This window comes from Tupaia chinensis, unplaced genomic scaffold (genome assembly GCF_000334495.1).
Source record: "Tupaia chinensis unplaced genomic scaffold, TupChi_1.0 Scaffold144318_1, whole genome shotgun sequence".
Lineage (NCBI taxonomy): Eukaryota > Metazoa > Chordata > Mammalia > Scandentia > Tupaiidae > Tupaia > Tupaia belangeri.
This window is the reverse complement of record NW_006204176.1, coordinates 440,614-461,763: the sequence shown is the minus strand read 5'-3', so window position 1 is coordinate 461,763 and position 21,150 is coordinate 440,614. Positions and strand designations below refer to the sequence as shown.

Genomic DNA, 21,150 nt, shown 5'->3' with positions numbered 1-21,150 from the left:
CTCTATACACACACACACACACACACACACACACACACACACACATATATAGAAAGCAGATCTGAAGAGCGTGTGCACCTACACACCACACACACACACACACACACACACACACACACACACACACTGCTTCACTGGTTTCACGTGGTTGCGTTTGCACTGCAGCTGCAGCTGGTGGTGGTTTCTCATTGGCGGGTAATGCGCAGAGGGGTACTTCCTGGTGGCCGCCTACCGTGGACAGTGAGCGTGGTGCTCTGGCTGCTGGAGCCTGCGGCGTTGGCGGCGGTGCACGTGTACCGACCCACGTCCTGGGGCTGAGCGAACGCGATCTGCAGGGCGCCGGAGCTGAGCACGCGCTGGCGGACTGATTCCACGATGGCACGTCCGTCTTTATGCCAGGTAATGTCAGGGGGAGGGAGACCATCGGCTTCACACGGCAGCGTGATGGGCTTGTCCACAGCTACGACGTGCTCCTTGGGGTGAGGGCTAACGACTGGAGGAACTAAAAGAAACAAATTCAAATGACATTTTACAAGCACAAGCATACGATGGCAGTTTATGACACTGCTCTAGCAAAATGAATTAACGGTAGTAAGGAATGGAACATGGCTTTCCTATATTAACAAAAAAGGGGCACCACTGGCCTGCAGATGTAGCAGTTATGTTGCTGGACTCCCCCATGGCCGACTGTGGTTCAAGTCCCAGACCTGGTGGCTTAAAACTCATGATGGGGTGTGCGCGTGTGTGTGCATGCCCAAGATCCTGGGAGGAGAATGGAGCAGAAGGGATTGCTGCGTGGCCATCCGTCCCGGGGATGGGAGTTGATTTCTTACTTTCCCTCTCACTGTCTCTGTATGTCTCTCCTTCTGGAGAACATACACACCCTAAGGCAAAAACCTCTAAAGAAAAAAAAGGTTAATGTGTAAAGTACCTCCAACTGGACTGGTGAGAAATGTATTCATGTTGGAAAATTCTCTTTACAAGCTAAGTCATGTATAGTGGTTGAATGTATAAAAGACATTAAAATAAAATAAAATAAATGAAAAAAGAAAAAAAAGGAGCACCACAGTTTGTTGTCATTGCAAAGTAACTCTCACGGAGCCTATTTCATAACTTAGTCTCTGTATTGCTAACCAAAAATATACGTGATAATTTAAAAACAAACACTAAACAGACACTAGAATGGGAAGTTATCTCCTACGATAATATGACTGACTTGCTTGACATGCAATGCATTGATGCTTTGAGAACCCATATGGTCTACTGGGAAGATATGCAATTTTGTAAATGTAAATGAAATGAATGAATTAATTAGAAAAGTTGATTTCTTCCATAAGTAAGAAAGACAGAGGACGAGAGAGAGTGGTATCAGCCCAGCAGGGTCCTGCTGCTGCTACACTCTCCCGAACTTGAGCCAGCCCAGGGCCCTGGGCACTCACAGGGCGTGTGTGTGTCTGGCATACTCAGGAAGATCTCTGGACTTGAACTAGGAGCCTCCCATGTGGGATTGTCTCACAGGGTGTAAGGTATTACTGCTGTTACTATCTGGTCCTGACAGTCAGTTTTAAATTAGATAAACATACATATACTCATGAAGATATGTATCAACAGAAGTATTTTCTTTCTTTTTCTTCTTTCTTTCTCTTTCTCATTCTTTTTTCTTCTCTTTACCATTTTTTTTGAGAGCTTTTTGCTAAAGGGCATATGCATTCACTGGAGAGAGAGAAAGAGAGAGAGAGAGAGGGCAAGAAATCAATCCTCCCCTTCCCTCCCCCCACCCCCGCCTCGGTAATGGCCATGCCCCAATCCCTTCTACTCTGTTCTTTTGGGACTTTGGACATGCATGCACTCGCACCCAGTATGAGATTCAAGCCTCCAGGTCCAGGACTCAAACCAAGGTCAGACATGTGCTAGTCCAGCAATGTAACCATCACACCATCTACTGGTCATGAAGTATTTTCTTTCTTTCTTTTTTTTTGGGGGGGGGGCAGGAGAGATTTTTTGCCATTGGGTGTGTGCACGCAACAGAGAGACAGAGACAGAAAGTGAGAAATTACCCCCACCCCCAGGGAGGATGGCCATGGCACCATCCCTTCTCCTCCATTCTCCTCTTAGGATTTTGGGCATGTATGCATACACACCCAGTGTGAGTTTTAAGCCACTAGGTCCAGGACTTGAACCACAGTTGGCTACATGGGAGTCCAGTGACGTAACAGCTACACCATCTGCTGGCCCCCTGAACTATTTTCTTTAACATAACAATAGTTATATGATTTGCTTCAGGTTCTTAAACTTCCAAATCAAACCTCTTCAAGTTTTAGAAAATATTCCACTCAAAAAATACTTTTACTTATGCATTTCCTACAGAGCCTAACATGCTAAGGATTTCCCCACCAAGTGTCTACAATGACTGATCCCCACTTACATACTGGCCTGAATATCCTACTAAATCTTACAAGGCATACGACCAGATTATGAATGTCCACGTTAAGATTATTTATTGCAAACACAATGATTTGTTTGAACTTGTGCATCATTACACACTGTATATGCAAGAAAAGAGTCCATTCCAAATTCTTCATGCCTCTAGAGCATGTGATCCTCTCTGGTTTCTTCTGGCTTGCCAAAATACTTCTAGTTGTTTAATGTGTCTTTGTCCCTTGACTGCTCATATAGCAATCATTTTCATTATTTACTGAGACTTTTTTTCATGACGTCTACGTTGTTGAAATCAATGAATACCTTTGGTTCCTTACCCTGCTTGGCTCAACTGCATTGAACAAAGCTGTCCACTCCCTTTATGAAATGCCATCCTCTCTCCAAAGTTTGTGCCCTCTCCTTCATAGTCTTTTCCAATGTCCGCTTCTCTGGACCTTTAAACAATATGCTGTCCTGAGACTTTGTCTTTAACAGTGTTCTGTTCACATTCTCTTTCCTTAGGGGATGCATCCATTCTCCTGGATTTAACACTGATTACTGATGACTATTATTATTTTAGACTATACTTCTCCCAGGAGCTCTGAGTTCACTAAAGTTTCTAACAGTTTCTCATTATTTAACAGAAACCATAGTGTCCTTCCACTATGGTTTCCACGGTTCTCCCCCTTGCATTCCCACATGACACTATCATCCACTCACCGACTCAAGCCTTTAGGTGTTTACACCAGGAAACATCATTAGCTTACTTGCTCTCTCTTTTTAAAAATATTTATTTAATTTTATTTATTATTATTTTTATTATTTTAATTTTTCCACAGGACATGTACATTCACCAGAAAAAGAAAGACAGAGAAAGGGAAAGTGAGAAAGCAAGTCGCCAGGTCCAGGACTTGAACCATGTGTAGGCCGTGTGGGAGTCCAACACCTTAACTATCACCTGCTAGTCCCCATCATTAGTTCCTCTCTTTTCCTAACCTCCTAATGCATCAGAAATCCAAGCAATTATATCTCCCCCAAATCATAAATCCATCACACTTCTCTCTCTTTTTTTTTTTAGAGGATTTTGCTAAGGGGGAAAATGTGCTCACCAGAAAGACAGAGAGACAGAGAGATAGAAAGCGAGAAATCACCCCCCAGGGGGGATGGCCACACTGCAATCCCTTCTCCTCCATTCTCCTCTCAGGATCTTGTGCACACACGCATGCACACGTGCCCGGCGTGAGTTTAAGCCACCAGGTCTGGGACTCAAACCACGGTCGGCTACATGGGAGTTCAGTGACATAGCCATTACGCTAACTGCTGGTCCCAATCCATCACATTTCTCATTTATTCCTGCAAGTGACACCCCACTCCCACTCCTGGAATATTACCTTTCCCACAAAACTGTAACAATTCTCCCAGCTCTGGTCTTGCCTTTTCTATAGATCTGATCTACATAGCAGCCAAAGACGTCTTTCTAAAACCAAACTGAGTCCTGGCTAAACCCTTGAAAGCCTCCCTGCTGCACAGAGGGTGAACTCTAACTTCCCTGCAGACGCTGGGACCTTGTGCACTGGCCCTGCCCACTGTGCCGATGGCCCTGGGGGTTTGCATGCCTTCCCCTGTCTGCCATGGCGTCCCCACACTGGCATGCTGTCCTTTCCCGTCCCTTCCTGCCCTTGGCACATGCTCTTCTCTCCTACTTAGATTCTACACCAACCTGCCCTCAGCTTACCTCACTCATCATGCTAATGCGTGCCCCCCTCAGAGAGGCCTGCCCTCATCCAATGTGGCCTCCCACTCTTCTTCATCTCTGTCTTTTATTTTTTCTCTGCAGAGTGTATATGAGAATTTACTATTATTTATGGAGCAGTTTGAATTTTTCCCTTTTCCATAAGATGAGGAGCATGGTTGTAATGCTCAATGTATTTCCAATTATTCGTGTTTAATAGATGTTGAAATTACAAAGAAATTAGGTTTATAAGCTGCAGGAAAGTGAGATTGACTACATTCATTAATTCACCATGGGAAAATCACACTATAAAGAAGTCTAATTCCAATTCAGCTGTTCAGAACCTATTTCTAGTTCACTTCCCATTCACAAGAGAAGTACTTCCCACACACAGAAATTATATTAAGAAGGTATCAGTTAAATGATGTGAAAACACTCACTAAAAAAACCCTACTTTGTCTTTAGAATAATGTTTCTCCAACAAGTGAGTGTAACAGCAGTTATGATTTGTGTTTTTAGATGAAAATTATAATCCGGTGTTTCCTAACCAAGAATAGAATGGGAGAAAATCCTTTTAAAAATCACCTTGAGGGACCAGCAGTTAGCGTAATGGCTATGTCACTGGACTCCCACGTAGTCGACTGTGGTTCGAGTCCTGGAACCGGTGGCTTAAACTCACGCCGGGCGCGTGTGCGTGTGTGCCCAAGATCCCGAGAGGAGAATGGAGGAGAAGGGATTGCGGCGTGGCCATCCCCCCTGGGGGGTGATTTCTTGCTTTCTGTCTCTCTGTCTCTGTCTGTCTGGCAAGGGCACGCACCCTATAGCAAAAACCTCTACAAAATAAATAAATAAATAAATAAAAATCACCTTGAATGTGTGCTACAATGAAACAGTATCACATGGAGGGTCACAGAAGCTCACAATGTGACGGGAAGCCTCTGTCTTCTTAGCAAACAAAACAAAACATGTTCAGTTTTCTTTTTCATATGGACAATAGAAAAACCAATAGGATAATGCAAACTGAAAATGTGGGGAACCATGGGAGGAGCAGCAGAATCACTTTAGATACATGAATATTTACATAGTTTGTTGCAAACACCTTGGAAGACATGGAGACTGAGGTACCTTGCACATTTAACTTGATTTTGCCCAAGGCTGTGCCGGCAGGGTTCTGAGCCACACACATGTAGGAACCAGCATCCTCTCGTTCAGCTCTGGAGATCTGCAGACCACCACTGGGAAGAACTGCGTGACTTTTGCCTGTATTATAGTTAGAAAAGCAGAGTGAACAGAATTTTCATTTTCATTAAAATAAACCATAATGACTTCTGGATTCTAAACACTGACTGTGCCATGGTTTCTTGAAGGGGACAGTAGTAGGTACCTGAAGTCATGACATTGATGCCTTCTTTCTGCCAAGTGATGAAAGGACTGGGGGTCCCCGTTGCGTCACATGGTAAGAGGACAGGATTGTTCAGAATGACGTCTAGTTCACTGGGCTGGGGCTGAATGGCTGGAGGCTCTAGAACAGTCATTCAACAAAAGGAAGTAATACCATCAGTTGATGGCAGAAATGTCTACTATAGTGATGAGCTTGGAAAACCCTAATTCATAATTCCCAAATAGTAGTGATTTGATTTTCTAAGAGAAAAGTGAATATTGGCCACATTACATTCTTTGAGTCTTGCTACAGTATCCCTTACAAGAACTCAACTAGAAGACTAGCAGTAAGGTCAGGCTATAAAAATCCAAGAAGAGGGGCCAGCAGGTGTCGTGGTGGTTAAGGTGTTAAACTCCCATGTGGCCAACTATGGTTCGAGTATTGGACCTGATGGCTTGAAAATCATGTCAGGTGCATGTGTGTGCATGCCCACAAATCCCAGGAGAAGAATGGAGAAGGGATTGCGGTTTGGCCATCTCTCCCAGGGGAACGGGTGATTTCTCTTTCTTCATCACTGTCTTTCTCTGTCTCTTTCCTGTGCACACATGTACCTTATGTCAAAAACCAAAATTTTAAAAATCCAAGAAGAAAAAATAAGTTGGAAATTGTTCTATAAGACTTGTCAACTGTACGTTACTGCTGTTTTTATTTTTTAGTCTACTAAAGAATATCTTCTAGGCTTTCATATCCTCAACATTACTGTGGTTCATAGATCTAGACAGTACACCTTTCAAGAACAAACATGACTAAAACAAACATCATCCATATACCCAAACCAAAAGAGCCCAGCAGGTTTTTAATACGTAAATACCCCCCACCCCCATACCTTGAACGTGAAGGTTCACATGTCGATGTGCAGAACCAGCTGCGTTCCTAGCCACACAAGTGTATCTCCCAGCATGGTTTAACTGGGTGGCAAATATTTCAATTGTGCCTAAAAAGGAAAAAGCAAGTCTCTGTTTTCATACTCCAGTCAATTTTCTCTCTTTCATTTTCAGTTTTCCATACTAAACGCATAATGCTCGGATTACATTTATCCTTGGACCTCTAGAAGTGCCCAACACAATGTTTATTTTTTATTAGTAGTAGTAGCTTTGTTGAAGCATAAGAGAGTGTGTAAATGCTCTAAAAGCCACCCACTTCATGTACAGGTCAGTGATTTGTAGTGAACGTGCTGCTGTGCAACCACCTCCACGATCTAATTTTCAAACATTTGCACCCCCCAAGAGAAACCCACTGTTCGTTTGCGGTCATCTCCCACTCCCAACCTGAGCTCCAGGCCACCGCTGACCTACTCTTCTCTACAGATTTGTCTTCACTGAACACATCATATAAATGGAGTCATGCAGTGTGTGCACTTTGGTGTCTGACAGCTCTCACTGAGAGCATAAGGTTTTGGAAGTTCATCTGTGGCAGCACGTGTTGGTATTTCATTCCTTTTTATTGCCAAACATTGGGCTGTCAAGAAAGTCATGACATGTTTTTACATGGAAAAACATAGAAAAATACGTCATGACTTTCCCGATGACCTAATAGGATTCCATCATGTGAGGACACCACTTTTCTTTCTCTGTTCATCAGCTGATGGACATCTGAATTGTTCCCACTTTAGGGCTAGTGTGAATGCTGCAGTATGAACAGCTAGCTGTCTAGCAGTCCGTGTAGACGTATGCTTTCATTTCTCTCGGACAGACATCTAGGAATGAAGGTACTGGGTCCTACGTTGACTCTTTAACACTTTGAGGGAGTTCCATATCATTTCTTAGCATAATACCTTGGGAGGGTACTGAAATTATAATCTACCAAGCTATACACGTTTTGGAGATAACCAAGATACTTTGCCTTGACATCTAAGTTGCATCCTGAGAACAAATCATCTTTTCCCTTCTATTGAAGAGATATACAAATTCTCTTAGCGTAATATATATATTTCCATCAAGTTCCAGGGTTTTAGTTGCTACTTTAATTGATCTCTCCTAGGGCAGGATACATGGTTAGAAACATAAATATGAATCACATACATTTTCACTTAGGTGAGGTTTTTTCCTTCTAAATACTATAAATTGCATTAATTATGGTTATTATCATAATCAATAACTGTCTCCTTCTATTGCATATTTTTTCTTTTTCTTTCTATTTCTTTTATACAGTCAATCATGTTACTTAGCTTACAAAGTAAATATTCCAACATGTGTACATTTTTTTACCATCAGTTGATGGCAGAAATGTCTACTATAGTGATGAGCTTGGAAAACCCTAATTCATAATTCCCAAATAGTAGTGATTTGATTTTCTAAGAGAAAAGTGAATATTGGCCACATTACATTCTTTGAGTCTTGCTACAGTATCCCTTACAAGAACTCAACTAGAAGACTAGCAGTGAGGTCAGGCTATAAAAATCCAAGAAGAGGGGCCAGCAGGTGTCGTGGTGGTTAAGGTGTTAAACTCCCATGTGGCCAACTATGGTTCGAGTATTGGACCTGATGGCTTGAAAATCATGTCAGGTGCATGTGTGTGCATGCCCACAAATCCCAGGAGAAGAATGGAGAAGGGATTGCGGTTTGGCCATCTCTCCCAGGGGAACGGGTGATTTCTCTTTCTTCATCACTGTCTTTCTCTGTCTCTTTCCTGTGCACATATGTACCTTATGTCAAAAACCAAAATTTTAAAAATCCAAGAAGAAAAAATAAGTTGGAAATTGTTCTATAAGACTTGTCAACTGTACGTTACTGCTGTTTTTATTTTTTAGTCTACTAAAGAATATCTTCTAGGCTTTCATATCCTCAACATTACTGTGGTTCATAGATCTAGACAGTACACCTTTCAAGAACAAACATGAATAAAACAAACATCATCCATATACCCAAACCAAAAGAGCCCAGCAGGTTTTTAATACGTAAATACCCCCCACCCCCATACCTTGAACGTGAAGGTTCACATGTCGATGTGCAGAACCAGCTGCGTTCCTAGCCACACAAGTGTATCTCCCAGCATGGTTTAACTGGGTGGCAAATATTTCAATTGTGCCTAAAAAGGAAAAAGCAAGTCTCTGTTTTCATACTCCAGTCAATTTTCTCTCTTTCATTTTCAGTTTTCCATACTAAACGCATAATGCTCGGATTACATTTATCCTTGGACCTCTAGAAGTGCCCAACACAATGTTTATTTTTTATTAGTAGTAGTAGCTTTGTTGAAGCATAAGAGAGTGTGTAAATGCTCTAAAAGCCACCCACTTCATGTACAGGTCAGTGATTTGTAGTGAACGTGCTGCTGTGCAACCACCTCCACGATCTAATTTTCAAACATTTGCACCCCCCAAGAGAAACCCACTGTTCGTTTGCGGTCATCTCCCACTCCCAACCTGAGCTCCAGGCCACCGCTGACCTACTCTTCTCTACAGATTTGTCTTCACTGAACACATCATATAAATGGAGTCATGCAGTGTGTGCACTTTGGTGTCTGACAGCTCTCACTGAGAGCATAAGGTTTTGGAAGTTCATCTGTGGCAGCACGTGTTGGTATTTCATTCCTTTTTATTGCCAAACATTGGGCTGTCAAGAAAGTCATGACATGTTTTTACATGGAAAAACATAGAAAAATACGTCATGACTTTCCCGATGACCTAATAGGATTCCATCATGTGAGGACACCACTTTTCTTTCTCTGTTCATCAGCTGATGGACATTTGAATTGTTCCCACTTTAGGGCTAGTGTGAATGCTGCAGTATGAACAGCTAGCTGTCTAGCAGTCCGTGTAGACGTATGCTTTCATTTCTCTCGGACAGACATCTAGGAATGAAGGTACTGGGTCCTACGTTGACTCTTTAACACTTTGAGGGAGTTCCATATCATTTCTTAGCATAATACCTTGGGAGGGTACTGAAATTATAATCTACCAAGCTATACACGTTTCGGAGATAACCAAGATACTTTGCCTTGACATCTAAGTTGCATCCTGAGAACAAATCATCTTTTCCCTTCTATTGAAGAGATATACAAATTCTCTTAGCGTAATATATATATTTCCATCAAGTTCCAGGGTTTTAGTTGCTACTTTAATTGATCTCTCCTAGGGCAGGATACATGGTTAGAAACATAAATATGAATCACATACATTTTCACTTAGGTGAGGTTTTTTCCTTCTAAATACTATAAATTGCATTAATTATGGTTATTATCATAATCAATAACTGTCTCCTTCTACTAGGTTTCTTTCTTTCTTTCTTTCTTTCTTTCTTTCTTTCTTTCTTTCTTTCTTTTGGTGTGCATACCGAGTTGTCATGATATACAATGATTATAGATTAGTCAGAATTACAATTAAAGAAAGTTGTCCTTCATAGATAGCACTTATCACTGTCATACCTGCAAAATCATAAAAGACTTGAAAGCAAGAGCCCTGTTTTAGTTCCACAGTTTCAGAGAGTTAGGGGGATACATATGTTGGGTCATCGAAAAAATGTATTTTTCTGTTTTCCTAGGCAAAAATGTGTCACGACTTTTCCAGCAACTCAATAGCTGATCTCAGACATTACATTTCTGTTAAATGAACACTCTAGTTGGCCAATGGAAGAAGTGGGTGTGGTTCACTCACAGATAACCAGAGAATTTGTTAAACCTTAGGTTTTGGAGATACACACACAAATACCAGTGATCATGCTGATATTACTATGTTCGGGTCGGTTTTAGATATTATTTGCTATTTTATTTCCAGATTCCTTTTTTCTCTTGATTTTGCTATGTCACTTTCCTTTTCTTTCTTTTTTTTTGCATATTTTTTCTTTTTCTTTCTATTTCTTTTATACAGTCAATCATGTTACTTAGCTTACAAAGTAAATATTCCAACATGTGTACATTTCTCACCAGTCCAGTTCACCATTCTAGAAAGTTATCTTCAATAGATAATAATCCATTTCTTTGTCCCATAAATGCCTTGCCTCTCTATTTTTCACCTTAATATCCTTTCTTAGACTCTACTCCTTCACCCGCCCTCTTCCCACACTGTACCTGGTATTCACAACCATTTACTTAGTTTCTAGAGCCTTTAGTCATTCAGTTTTGGCCATGGAATGCAGACACTCAGTATACATTAAGTGGAGACCTACAATGTCTCTCCTTCATTGCCTGGCTTGCTTCACTCAGCAGTAAATCTTCCATATTCATGCACTTTCTGTCAAAAGCCAGGGTCCTGCTGTTTTTTATGGCTGAGTAGTATTCCATAGAGTATATCTCATTGCATTTTTTGCAGATAGATGTTAAAATCCAGGAAGACAGGCAAATCTCATCGAGTACAATGAAAGGCCAGATAAGGCCACCCACCCGTAACTAATCCAATCAATAGATGTGAAATTGCTGCGTTTACTCTTACCCGAGGACAGAATTCGATAGCCATCTCCCCGGGGAAGCAGTCTGATGCCATTTTTGGTCCAGTGGATGGAGGGAAATGGAACTCCTGAAGCAGTGCAGGTAATTACTGTGGGGGCTTGTTTGGTTACCAAAAAGTCAGTAGCCTCATCGGCTATGGAAGGTGGAACTGAAACAAGAATAACAAGAAGAAAGTCCATACAGATTCCCACAGCCTTATCATACAGTTTCCTCTCCTTGCTCTGAAAGTGAATGTTAGGTAAGTGGGAGGGAAGACCCCTGGGAGACAGTGGAACGATGAAGTGGCAGCGTTGCATAACTGTTGACCCACAGGCTAAGCCAGTTCTACCTTGGACAGTGAGCGCCACGGTTCTCTTATCCTCTCCAGCATCGTTTGTCACAGTGCACTCATAGGTTGCAGTGTCATCCACAGAAGGGGAAATAATGACCAGGGAGCCTGAAGAAAGGAGCCTAGGACAGAGATTGAAGCATGAGACACTACCTACCTGAAATCCTAGTGATGTAAAGTTTAGCCTTTAAAACACATACATTGGTGTATTCTGAGCTATAGGAAAGCATGCTGGAGGAATACAAACAATGGGAAAAAATACTCCTTTTCCTCCCCACACATGCTGCCAAATATCTCAATTGTGTTTTTAGGTATAACATTGGACATTTTTAATACTAAAGAGCTTTTTAAAATGTTTACAACTATCTTTCTTTTATACCAAATGATATTTTTCTACTCTATCATTGTAATTTCTGAAAGATGCAAAACCAGCAAAGCAGGATAGAAATTTAATCTTGAAGATCTCACTGACAGTCACCTACAGGGTTCACGTATTTGTAATACTAAAGAGCTTTTTAAAATGTTTACAACTATCTTTCTTTTATACCAAATGATATTTTTCTACTCTATCATTGTAATTTCTGAAAGATGCAAAGCAGGATAGAAATTTAATCCTGAAGATCTCACTGACAGTCACCTACAGGGTTCACGTGTGGGAAAGTTGCATCTACAATTCAGAAAAAAATTTTTGGTTAAAAAACTTAATTCCTTTGTAAGGAAAGAAAAATACTCTCCACAAACCAGTTAATTCTATACACTTTATATATTTGCTATTCCCACTGGTAGAATTAAAATATTAATTCTTTAAAAATACTATGCTTCTGGGACCTTCAGGTGGCATGATGGTTAAGGCGCTGGACGCTCACATGGCTGATCACAGTTCAAGTCTCAGACTCGGTGACTTGAAAGTGACACTGGGAATTTGTGCATGTGTGCCCAAAATCCCAAGAAGAGAAGGGAGGAGAAGGAACTGTGGTGTGGCCATCTCCTCTAGGGAGTGATTTCTCATTTTCCTTCTCTGTCTCTCCAGTGAGTATATGTGCTCTATGGCAAAAACCTAAAAAAAAATTATAAAATAATAATAATATGCTTCTAAATACTAAGTGGGATTTTTCATTTTAATTATCCATACCTGTATGAATTCTGATTCTGATCCACATTAAGAGGATGTCCATTCTTCCTCCAGTTAATCGATGGTTTTGGTATCCCAGTAGCCTCACAAGCCAGAGTGGTTTGAACATTAATTGTTACAGTTACATTGGTTGGACCCGGAGCGATTGAAGGCGGAACTAAAACAACGTCACCAAACAAGAGGGAAACACATTCAACCAATAGTATACTAGCGATAGTATTTCTGCTGAACTGAAATTAGTCATTGGCAACTTGCCTTGTGGTTATGAACACGAGACTCTGTGAATTTACGTAGAGCTGTGATAACATTAACCACAGAGGGGAGAAATGGTGATCTTGACTGTCCCTAATCTAATGCAATAGGTGTAAATATCCTTCTCTGTCAAAGGTTTTTATGACATCACTAGTTGAGGCTATCAAAGACTATTTGGCACAAAGACTGCACATTGTTTATAAAAGTCTATTCACCGTGGACCTGGAGATCCACCCGCCTGCGGTCTGTTCCAGCAGCGTTGGCAGCCATACACAAATACCGCCCACTGTCAGTGACTTGGGCTGCTTGGATATGAAGGAATCCATTTTCCAAGATGGTGTACCTACAAAAAAAGACCACACATAAAATCTCCTCACTCATTCTTTTTTGATTATTTACATTGTGATTGGGGCAATTCTTTTCTTTTTTGGAGAGGTTTTTGCCATAGAGCATGTGCACTCGCCAGAAAGAGACAGAAAGCAAGAAATCATCCCCAGGGAAGATGACCATGCTGCAATCCCTTCTCCTCCATTCTTCTCTTGGGATCTTGGGCACACATGCACATGCGCCCGGCATGAGTTTAAGCCACCGGGTCCAGGACTCGAACCACAGTCAACTACATGAGAGTCCAATGACATAGCCATTATGCCAACTACTGGTCCCATGACTGGGGCAATTGTAAAGACTTGTGAGACCAATTTTTAGTTTTTCATGCTTCAGATAATCCACATCTATAATCCTCTTCGTGAATGGAAGGATACAAAGTAAAGGTACATAGCAGATGGGCTCGTGACCTCGAGTGCATTATAGTCATTATACAGACACAAGCCTTAGGAATTATGCTTTTAAAATACTACATTTTAGTCCTTGTATTAAGATGAAAAGAGTAATTCTAAACATAATAGTACTAAAATAATGCATTGGAAAAAAAGACTTCAGGATTTACATTTGAGTTCCTACAGTATTTGCCATCTTTTTTCCAAAATTCTTACCTTGCATGATTCCCAGCTAGGACAGCTCCATCCTTTCTCCAAGTTATCCTTGGGGTGGGCACTCCCTCAGCAGCACACCCCAGTACAGCCGGCTTACTTAAAAGGATGACAAGGCTCTGAGGGCCACCTTTTATGCTTGGAGGAACTGAATGAGAGATGCACATGAGAAAATTCAGGTACAAAAAGTCACATAGCCTGTATGTAATACAAGGGGAGCTTTGAGGCACATGTATACTTTGGTCCTCACTAATCTAGGTTAGTCGAAATAGAATTGAGCTTGCCTTCTGGGGTTTTATTCATAGTACCTATTGTTTTAAAATAAAGAGTAGAGGAGCTAAGCAGTGACACAGTGGTAAAATGTGACACTCTGCAAGGTGATTCCACATGGGAAGGTTTCTAGTTCAAGTCCAGAGACTTCCCTGAGTACTCCATGTGCTCATGATCCTGGGCTGGGGGGTAGTTCATGGTGTGGAGACCCTGGTAGGTGGTGCCATCTTCCTCTCTTGCTTGTTCATGAATGAAAGAAATTAAAAAAAAAAAAAAAAAAACAGAGCTGGCTTGAAGATTTTAAACCCCCAATGTCATGTGTGAAATCTGGCTCTCTGTGAAAAAGGCTTGAACAGAAATCAGTTCTGGTCTGATGTAAATTAAAGATGATATATCTTATTTCTCGTTGGCCAAATAATGGTCAGAGAATGTTAATACTGGAACAACTTCATTTAAAATAAAGAACAGAAAGCGAGCTGTTTTATGAAAAGCACATCTGTGATCAATCATTGAAGTCTCGGAGCATGCACTTCATTAATCATTGAGTTCATGTGGGAATAGGGGAACTGAAAGTTAATTTTAATATTAGAGATATTAATTGTGTGCATCACCCAATAACTATAAAATTTCATGTAATTATTCACAATCCAAAGAGACATCTTTGAGAAAAAAAATCTGTATTATCTTCCCAAATTTTGGTATTTAGATATTTTAAAAATTCCAGCCCTGGATTAGCTCCATGATTTGGTGGTTAAGACAGCCACATGGGTGACCTGCAAATTAAATCCTGGACCCAATGGGTTTAAAAACATGCTGAGTATGTGTGAGTGCATGCCCCAAATCCCAACAGGACGGAGAAATACAGGAGAAGGGCTTATGGCATGACTACAGCCCATGAGGGGTGCTTTCTCCCTTCCTCTCTTGCTCTCTTGTCACTCTGTCTCATTCTGGTGAGTATTTTGTACATCCGCAAAAATTTAAAAAGAAAATTCCAGTCCTGTGGCAGTCCCCATCTAACACATATATACTTTCAAGCTATCCTCAATAAAGGTGAACTAAATGATGGGTCACATGCCACCCAGAGATTTAGTGTATTGACTTTTTCTTTCTTTTTTTTTTCCTTTTCTTAGAGAGATGTTTGCCATAGGGTGCATGCGCTTGCTAGAGACATAGAAAAAAACAGAGAGAGAGAAAGCAAGAAATCACTCCTCAAGGGGTATGGTCACACCATAATCCCTCTCCTCCATTTTCCTCTTCATATTCTGGGCACACATGCCCGGCCATGTGAGAGCTGCTAGGTCCAGGACTTGAACTGCAGTCGATCATGTGCAAGTCCAGCACCTTAACCACTATGCCACTTACTGGCCCCAGTGTACTGACTTTCTTAATGGCTCTAATGTGAATGACATAAAACATCTAGATATGCTAATTTAATTGAGTTAATTTGCAATATAGAGCTAACACAAATACATGTGATCTATTTTTCAAAAGAAATAACCACCACGATTTATTTAGTAGGCTTATGAAAAAATAAATGTATCATCTCTTTGAGTGCTTTTGGTTACATTTTTAAATTGTGAAACAATGAATAGCTTTTCTTACCATTTACAGTGAGAATAAATTCTCTTGTAGTCTTTCCTGCAATATTGCTGGCAACACAAGTATAATTGGCGGTATCACTCAGCTCTGCATTGTTGATCTGCAAGTATCTCCCTCCAGATAGTATCCGCACTCGAGGTGTTGCCTGGATTCAACAAGTAAAATTTATCATTAAAATGTCAGGAGAAGAGGATAAAATTTTATTACTTAATATCATAAGTAACTACAGTGAGCTGTAGCCCTGTCTGCTGCCCCATCATTAGCATGGTATCAAAAGCCCTGGGAACTGTTTAAACGCATGCAATTAAGGCACAAGTGTGTTCCTCACTCCCTTGACCATACTGATCCATTCAAGGATGAGCAGGAGACTCAAGCGTAGCTTTCTAGGCCTTTCCTTAGGCTCTTGATGGAAGTATGAGGGGAATAGGAGTGCCCTCTTACTGGGATCACTTGCTGTAAAGATGATACAAGCCTTGTGGTAGTCTAATCATGTGGGGGCAGCCTGCCTTGAATAAGACACAGCAAGCAGAGTTGAGATTCAAAGGACACAGATGATTCATTACATAACTAGAACCTCTGGATCTAGAAATGCCTAAATGCTATATTGCTGTAGTCAATACATTTCCTTTTTTATTTTCTAATTTAAGTAGGTTTGAGTTTGAATTCTGTCACAACGAAAAGCTCCCTGATTAATAGATTACCTGTGGTTAACTTAGAGGAAAACATTACCCTCTAACATTTTATCAATAAATAAACAAACTTAGTCTACAAATATTGGTTAAGCATTCATTTTATCATGGGAGCAAGAGTTTTGAAAATACAGCAACAATGAATCTAATCTCTACTATTAAAGACTAATTAGGGAGAGAGAGGTAAATGCTAATTTTAACATAAATTATAATGCATAATATGTATAGTCATTAAAAAAATGCCAGGTTGCCTCAAAGACTGCTATTCTCTGATTATGCCTCAGATGGAAACACTACGGTATGAGCCCAAATAAGATTTCTCTACTATATGGGCTCTCTCTCTCTCTTTCTCTAAATATATATATATATTTTTCAAATATATATATATATATATTTGAAAAATGTGTTCATACTAAAATATACAGTTCAGGTCTATCTTATTTTTAACTTTTATATTAGATTAATAGGATTTTAGGCTAATACAAACTCTCAGATTGATTCTTAAGTCTTTATCCCATGAACATTAGTGAGTTCTGCTACCTCATTAAGACACACTACAAGTTTTTTCAGGCGTTTCCTTTCCTTCATCATTCAAAGTCTTCAAAACCTTATTCTCACATGATGACCTTGTGTCCTGTCCCACTGAGAAAATCAAAGCCCTGTGTCTGCAGCTGTGCCCCCATCCCATCTTGGATACGAAAGCAACCTTCCTGTCTATGTCCCCGTGTCTGTGGAAAAGGGTCAGCTCGTCTGGGTGGAACATTTGCCTTCCCCTGTGACCTGGGTTACAATCCTCTCCCATCTGACACATCTGTTCTATAAGCCTTTCCTTCTCTCCCCTACATCTTTCATCAAATAAATGTACGCAAACCTCTTTACATTTAAAGAATAGAGCACACCTGCCCTTTCTTCCATTAACTTCCGAACAACTATAATTTGCCTTCTACCTGATCATAATATTGGAATATCATTGTTCAGGCCTTTAATCATCTCCACATATTGCCAAAGTCTCTGGATCCAGCTTAATTTGTACCTTAGGTGACATATGTTAACCCCTTCCCCTCCCCTCCCTGGCTGTCAGTACACCAGTGTCTCCTACTTTTAATTCTATCTTCCCTAGTCCTCTTCTGTCATCCCATGCATCTTATCTTCTTCCTTTGCTCCTCTTGTAATTGGCAGTGCTTCCTAAGGTTTTAGTCTCATTTTGCTTGTCTTTCTGGTCAATCTAATACAAACTTATTGTTTCAACTACAGGTTACACCATGAAAACAACCGTACCTGAGTTCTTTTTGGAGAAACTATGTGGACTATGAAATCAAATACTTTTTGGATGAAATATGAACCTCTATTTCTTAATGCTCTTTAAAGTCTCAACTGGGATATTAGATAGCTAATTCAAATTTAAAATATCTAAACCCAAACTCATTTTTTTCTCTTACGGCTCAACTCGCCATTCCCCAGCACCGTCATCACTGTATCAGGGATTGTATCAGGGATCAGTCTGGATGTCCCCATCATCAACATTCCCTTAGTCCCTACCTAACACCTGCTGGTCTAGAATGGATACACACTGAGAAGCTGATAGTACACAGGCTAAATCGAGTAGGAAAGGTCTTGTGAGTTAAGTTCGGTAACTTAACCCAAATCCTGAAACCTGTATGGAGCCACCAAAGGGTTTTAATCATGTCTCATTCAACCATACCAGGCTATTACAGTTCCCAAAAGCAGAATTCCTTTTCTTGTAATGGCTTTTATGTGTCATTACTTTCTTTTTTCTTGAGAGGTTTTTGCTATAGTGCACGTGCGCTTACCAGAAGACAGAAAGAGACAGAGACACAGAAAGTGAGAAATCACCCCCCGGGGGGATGGTCAAACTGCAATCCCTTCTTCTCCATTCTCCTCTCAGGATCTTAGGCACACACGCACACGCGCCCAGTGTGAGTTTAAGCCACCGGGTCCAGGACTCAAACCACAGTCGACTACATGGGAGTCCAGCAACATAGACATTATGCTATGTTGGAACTGCTGGTCCCTATGTGTCATTACTTTTAAATGGAATTCTTTTCTTCTCTTTTCTCACACAGTTCCTACCTATTCTTTTTATTTTATTTTTTTTGGAGAGGTTTTTTTCGCTATAGGGCACGTGCGCTCGCTCGCCAGACAGATAGAGAGAGACATAGAGACAGAAAGCGAGAAATCACCTTCCCAGGGGGGATGGTCATGCCACAATCCCTTCTCCTCCATTCTCCTCTCAGGATCCTGGGCATGCACGCCCAGGTGCCTGGCGTGAGTTTTAAGCCACCGGGTCCGGGACAAGAACCGCAGTCGACTACGTGGGAGTCCAGCAACATAGCCATTACACTAACTGCTGGTTCTCCCTACTTGTTCTTTAAAACTGAACTTACCTGGGATCAGCAGATGGCCTAGTGGTTACATCACTAGACTCCTACATGGCCAACTGTGGTTTGAGTCCTGGACTCCATGGCTTAAAACTCACACCAGGTACATGTGGGTGCACGGCCAAAAGTCCCAAGAGGAGGCCAGAGGAGAAGGGATTGAGGCCTGGCCATCCTCTGGTGGGTGAGTTCTCACTTTCTGTCTCTCTGGGGAGTGCACTCTTTAAAAACAAAAGGAAACAAAATGAAACAAAAAACAACTGAACTCACCCTTTATGAGTTTTTCTGAGCTGTTCCTTAATCTTAAGTCTGGATTATTTGTTTCACCTCTGTTTCCATGAGATGCTGCACATTTCTCTAGCACATCATCAATAGTACCTGTTCTATACGCTTCGGTTTAACCCTTTGTCCTTTCAGATAGTCTGTGAGCTCCTGAAGGGTCAGGACTTGGCTTGGTAGCAATCATAGTGCCAGGCATTGTAGCAGGCACACAACAAATACAGAAACTGAAGCACAGCAGGGTTATGTGATATGTGTGAGGATTCAGCATGCAACTCAGAACTCACCCTGTGTGCTTAATGTTTCATGTAGTTTGGTGGAAAGTATTTATGCATCAGGTGTTAAGGGACAACAATTCTTTTTATAGTTAAGTGCTAGGAACACACTGTACTATGTAGGTTTTACAGGATGAAGAAGAACAAAAACAAAAAAGAAAAAGAGAAAAGATAACATCTAGAGAGTGATAATTGAAAGATTCGAAGTTAAAGCTTTCAGCCAGCCCTAAACGACTACTGAGGAACCTGAGCTGTGATGTGCTGACAGGTCATGACAACAGATAGGTATCCATAAGCCTGGGAAGCTTTAAAGAACCAGTAACTGGGTTCTCCAAGGATTATAGTCCCAGCTCCCTGGTACCTGGGGGTAACAGGTTTTACAAGATCTCTTGGGCTCTTACTGAGGTCCATGTTTAGACTGGTGAAATTCAGTAACAGTTTCACCCTAGACATTTGGTAGGCTAGGTCAGTTCTTCTGAGATCCTGGCAGTTTCTTCTCTTGCAAAAAAAGAAGTAGCTGAATGCTTCAAATTAGAATTTAATCTGTGGGCTCCAGGAGATATATATTTGGGCCATTTTCCAGAGAGTCATGAAAATAAATACTTGTCTTTTAATAGAGAGGCAGGATGTTAGTGGGAAACAGATATGGCTTATTAACTGTTGATGATGGCATGTACAGTATTCTCAACCGGATTGGTCTGAGAAGTATTTCATGATGGGCAAAGTCTTTTTACAAGCAAAATGAGAAATAGTGATTGACTGTTTAAAAAAATAATTAGAATAATAACAATAATGATTGGGAAAATCATTGAAAAGATATTGAATGGTGAAGTGGGGAGATTGATGTCTCTGTATTGACTGACATGCATGGCATTCCCTTTTGAAAAAGCAATGTGATACACTGTAAAGTTATATGCAATCCTATGTAATATAAACAAGCTTATGATAATAAAAAATAAATTAAAAAAAATACTCGTCTTTTGATCCATAACCAACTATTAACCACCCTCATTGAAGGCTGAGAAAAGCAGCTGGCTGATGAAGTGTTGAATAACTTGTGGCCTGGTGTGGTTTGGTATTGTCGGCCAGGCAGAAGTTCCACAGATGATGTTTTTTCTCCCTCATCTCAAAAATAAATGTGGTGCTTAGCAAAAGATTTACCTGTAATCGTTCTCCGTTTTTGAGCCAAGTAATTACAGGTGGCGGCACTGCGTCTGATCTGCATTCCAAGGTCACTTGTCTGTTCCGTAACACAGTGAAATCCTGGGGTTCATCGGTTCCAGCAATATTAGGGGGTACTAGATGTGAGAGAAAATACATAAAAGGCTTTCATTAAACATGATGTGAATGATCACAGGTGTTCGATAAATGTTATATTGGCTCTGCTTTATAAAATAAGAGTCATAAACTTAAATCATTATTTAAAATACAGTATAGATAATTATAAATGGGAAATTTTTAAACCTTATTCAACACTTCTACATATATTAATAAAATCCTCCCAACAAGGGACCAGCAGTTGGCGTAATGGCTGTCACTGGACTCCCATGTAATCTACCGTGGTTCGAGTCCTGGACCCGGTGGCTTAATCTTACGCCAGCCAAGTCTGTGTGCGTGCCCAAGATCTAGAGAGGAGAATGGAGGAGAAGGGATTGCAGCATGGCCATCCCCCTGGGAGATGATTTCTTGCTTTCTGTCTCTCTGTCTCTTTCTTTTTGGTGAGCGCAGGCGCCCCATAGCAAAAACCTCTCCTAAAAAGAAAAAATCCTCCCAACAACTACAAGAATAAAAGGATATATAATATATTCACATCATTATCACTACTTGACAGTGAGGAAACTGAGGCACAAAGGGAGTTCCTGGTCCAAGCTCTATATTTGGTAATGATTTTCACTGAATATCAGATTTTAAAATCATCAGATCAGGGACTGTCCCTCCTAGCACACAGAGGGACATGTACTTTCCCTA

General features: G+C 40.8%; 1 protein-coding gene across 1 annotated transcript in view; it reads right to left on the bottom strand.

Moving 5' to 3' along the window:
• Positions 1–21,150, bottom strand: part of HMCN1 (hemicentin 1) — a 402,083-nt gene that overhangs the window by 79,968 nt on the left and 300,965 nt on the right. The window contains 11 exon segments of the mRNA XM_027767566.1: positions 233–502; positions 5,276–5,410; positions 5,535–5,672; positions 8,511–8,618; positions 10,957–11,121; positions 11,302–11,423; positions 12,434–12,590; positions 12,901–13,028; positions 13,678–13,822; positions 15,547–15,688; positions 20,344–20,480. Coding sequence (XP_027623367.1) covers positions 233–502; positions 5,276–5,410; positions 5,535–5,672; positions 8,511–8,618; positions 10,957–11,121; positions 11,302–11,423; positions 12,434–12,590; positions 12,901–13,028; positions 13,678–13,822; positions 15,547–15,688; positions 20,344–20,480 — 1,647 coding nt within the window.